Genomic DNA, 3,438 nt, shown 5'->3' on the forward strand with positions numbered 1-3,438 from the left:
CCTTTTTTTTTTTTGCTTTTTTTTGGGTCACACCCGGAGATGCACAGGGGTTACTCCTGGCTCTACACTCAGGAGTTACCCCTGGCAGTGCTCAGGGGCCCGTATGGGATGCTGGGAATCGAACCCGGGTCGGCCGCGTGCAAGGCAAACGCCCTATCCGCTGTGCTATCTCTCCAGCCCCACCATTAAGCCTTTATAGAAGAGATTTCTAATGGTTAAGTCTTTTTTTTTTTCTTTTGGGGTCACACCTGGCAATGCACAGGGCTTACTCCTGGCAGTGCTCAGGGGACCATATGGGGTGCTGGGAATTGAACCCGGGTCGGCAGTGTGCAAGGCAGACGCCCTACCCGCTGTGCTATCTCTCCAGCCCTACAGGTTAAGTCTTGTGTGTTTATATTTCCTTAATTGAGATTGGTTGCCTTCTTTTTTACATCCCGTCCAGTGCAGAGTGCTACTCCTCGTTTATCCGTGGATTTGTGGCCACGAGCTCCAGGAATTCCAAACCTTTGAGTGGGGTGGGGCCAGAGCGTTAGTACCCCAAAGGAAAAATAAGAAATAAAAGAAATGTCACCCTTCCAGGCCTCTCCCGGATGCCGAGAGGAAAGTCGAGGCTTGTCTCCTTGGACCTGCGTCAGGATTGTCTGAGGTCACCCTCTCCACGGGATGGGGTGCTAGGGAGGGCGTCCCGCCACGGCAAGGATCCCTTCCACTCGGGGACTCACGCCTCCTTCTCTCCCGCAGGAGCCCACCAGGGCCTGGGGACGAGCATGAACTCGTCTTCGGAGCGCTGCAACATATCCGACTGGCTGGGGCTGGAAGCCACGGCCAAGGCCTCGGTCTACGCGGTCATCTTCTGCTTTGCCACGGGCCTGACCGTCCTCATCGTGGCCACCGTGGCGCAGAGCCTGAAGATGCGAGGAGAGGCCCGCTACCTGCTGCTTTGCCACCACTTACTCTGTGTCTCTTCCTACTGCGGGCTGGGGGTGGTCTTCCAGGGCATGCGGGCCCTGCGGGCGGGCAGCCCCCTGCTGCTGTGCTGGCTGGTTTTCGGGGTGCAGCTCAGCCTGGGGGAGGGGATCCTCTTCACTCTGGCCCTCATGGCCGCCCACACCTATCTGGTGATCTGTTGGCCACTGAGATCCTTGTCCCTCGGGAATGCAGTGAAGTCCAGGGTTCTGGCAGGGACGTGGCTGGTCATTATACTCAAGAATGTTTGCCTGTTCCTCCTCGAGGGCACTAGTGTCAGCCCAGTGGCCGTTTTCAGCTCGGAACCCCAGTGCCCGGTGATCTTAAATGGGGTGCCCGCCCGAGCCTCTGGCCTGGTCCTCCAGGTCCTCCTCCTGTCTGTCATTCTCGTGAGTTACTCGCTGATCTACCAGGAGGGCAGGCGGGCCGGCCACTTCAGCCGGTCCAATGTCAAAGCCAGGAAGACCGTCCTGATTCATTTAGCGCAGATGGGCCTCCATGTCATCCCCACCCTGATCTTCATCGGGCTGGGCAAGGTATGTGGCAAGTTTTATTTTGCTCTCAACCTGACGCTTTTCGGAGCCTTTGTCTTGGCCCAGTGTTGTAGCCCGCTGGTCTACGGGCTCTGGAATCGAGAACTGCAGAGCCGGTTATGCCGCCGGATGGACTGCCAGCCGTGGTGTGGCGCCAGGTCCCGGGAAGAGGAACAGCAAACATCCAATTTAAACAAAACACCGCCATTCTGAAGCAAAGGACCAGTCGCTGGGGGGTGGGGGTGGAAGGCGGCGGGAAGGGTGGAGGCGGGGAGGGTTCGACTGTTACGAAACCTCCGCGGTGTGCTTTGATTCCATTTTCAAAGTGGTGAGAGCAACCCAGAGTGACTTGGCTGGTTGATAAACGTGGCCGCTGCTTGTACCAAACTGGCCTCCGTGAAGTCATTCTGTGTCTTTCCTTCCAGAAGAGCACCCACAACCTTTTTGTGTACCTTTTCTTTTGGAAGCAGAGGAGCTCCCTCTGGTGTTTGCGCGTCACCAGGACCACAGCAGGTGGTTCTGTGAGAGCCTTGGGGGTCTCATGTGCACTAGGCATGTGTTCTGACCCTTGAGCTGTCTCCCTATGTCTTTTATTCCAACCTAGGCCAGCATCTTTGGCAAGTCGTTCTGTGTCTCAGTAGTTAGTTAGCTGGGGCTGGAGCAATAGCACAGCGGGTAGGGCATCAGCCTTGCACACGGCCAACCTGGGTAAATATACTTTTAATGTAGCTTACAAAAAACAGTGAACTCTTTGGGGTTCTGGAAAACCTTTATTGTGTGTTAACTCATCTCAGAAAGAATGGTATCAGTCAGTAGAACACTGATGAGGTTTAAACTTGGATGTGAATTAGCAGCTTTAGCAAGTTTTGAGGCAGGGATTGAAAATGAGTTCACACAGCCTTGTAGTATCTATATTGCAAACCATAATGCCCCAAAGTAGAGAGAGAGTATGGAGGAAATCGTCTACCATGGAGGCAGGGGGAGGGTTGGAAAGGGGTGGGGTATACTGGGAACATTGGTGGTGGAAAATGTGCACTGGTGGAGGGATGAGTGTTCGATCATTGGATGACTGAAACTCAAAACATGAAAGTTTTGGAACTATATCTCACGTTGAGTCAATAAGAAGAAAGGAAAAAGGAAAGGAAAGGAAAGGAAAGGAAAGGAAAGGAAAGGAAGGAAAGAAGGAAGGAAGGAAAGATATAAAGGAAGGGAAGGAAGAAAGGAAGGAAGGAAGGAAGGGAGGGAGGGAGAGAGGGAGGGAAGGAAGAAAGGAAAGAAGAAAGGAAGGAAGGAAGGAGAGGAGGGAAGGAAGGAGAGAAGGAAGGAGGGAAGAAAGGAAGTAGAGAAGGAAGGAGGGAAGGAAATAGGGAGGGAGGGAAGGAAGGAAGAAAGGAAGGTAGGAAGGAAGGAAGGAAGGAAGGAAGAAAGGGAGGGAGGGAGGGAGGGAGGGAGGGAGGGAGGGAAGGGAGGGATAGAGAGAAGGAAGAAAATGAGTTCACAGATACATTACACAGGCTGTCTTCATATAATACATCCATTTCTGAATCATTCAAGATTTCACTCTAGGAACAGGAATGATCCTTGTAGGTATTTGGAACAGCAAAGGTTGAGACAGGAAGTGGATGCATACAAAGCTGTGGGGAAAGCTGGGGAAGTGTGATCCCCGGCCACCTCTGACTGGGCTCAAGTAGAAACCAGTGCCAGGGTCAGGCAGCTGCTGCCATCACTACCTCTGCGGCCGCAGGTCAGCCAGTAGGTCTTTACGACCATAAGAGACAGCAACAGGAAGATGGCCTGCACCCACCTCAAGTTCTCACTGGTTGGTCTCTAATAGGCAGAGCAGAGAGGGCTTCCAAACTGAAAAGCTGAGGCCCCTGGGAAATGTAGTTCTCTGTTTCACAGGCAAGGCCATGAAGGAAGTTAGTCCTAAAGGAGAGTG

The 3,438-nt window shown here is 53.2% G+C and overlaps 1 protein-coding gene across 1 annotated transcript; it reads left to right on the top strand.

The window, feature by feature from the left end:
* Positions 1-767: 767 nt before the first annotated feature.
* LOC130030192 (uncharacterized) lies at positions 768-1,712 on the top strand. Its single transcript, XM_056121426.1, has one exon. It carries the CDS (start codon positions 768-770, stop codon positions 1,710-1,712), a length of 945 nt encoding a protein of 314 aa, XP_055977401.1.
* The last annotated feature ends 1,726 nt before the right edge of the window (positions 1,713-3,438 follow it).

The sequence above is a fragment of the Sorex fumeus genome, unplaced genomic scaffold (genome assembly GCF_029834395.1).
Source record: "Sorex fumeus unplaced genomic scaffold, SorFum_2.1 ptg000005l, whole genome shotgun sequence".
In the NCBI taxonomy this organism is placed as follows: domain Eukaryota; kingdom Metazoa; phylum Chordata; class Mammalia; order Eulipotyphla; family Soricidae; genus Sorex; species Sorex fumeus.

Excerpts from the sequence above, each read along its gene's own strand:
- LOC130030192 (XM_056121426.1), top strand. The coding sequence starts at position 768 with ATGAACTCGTCTTCGGAGCGCTGCAACATATCCGACTGGCTGGGGCTG.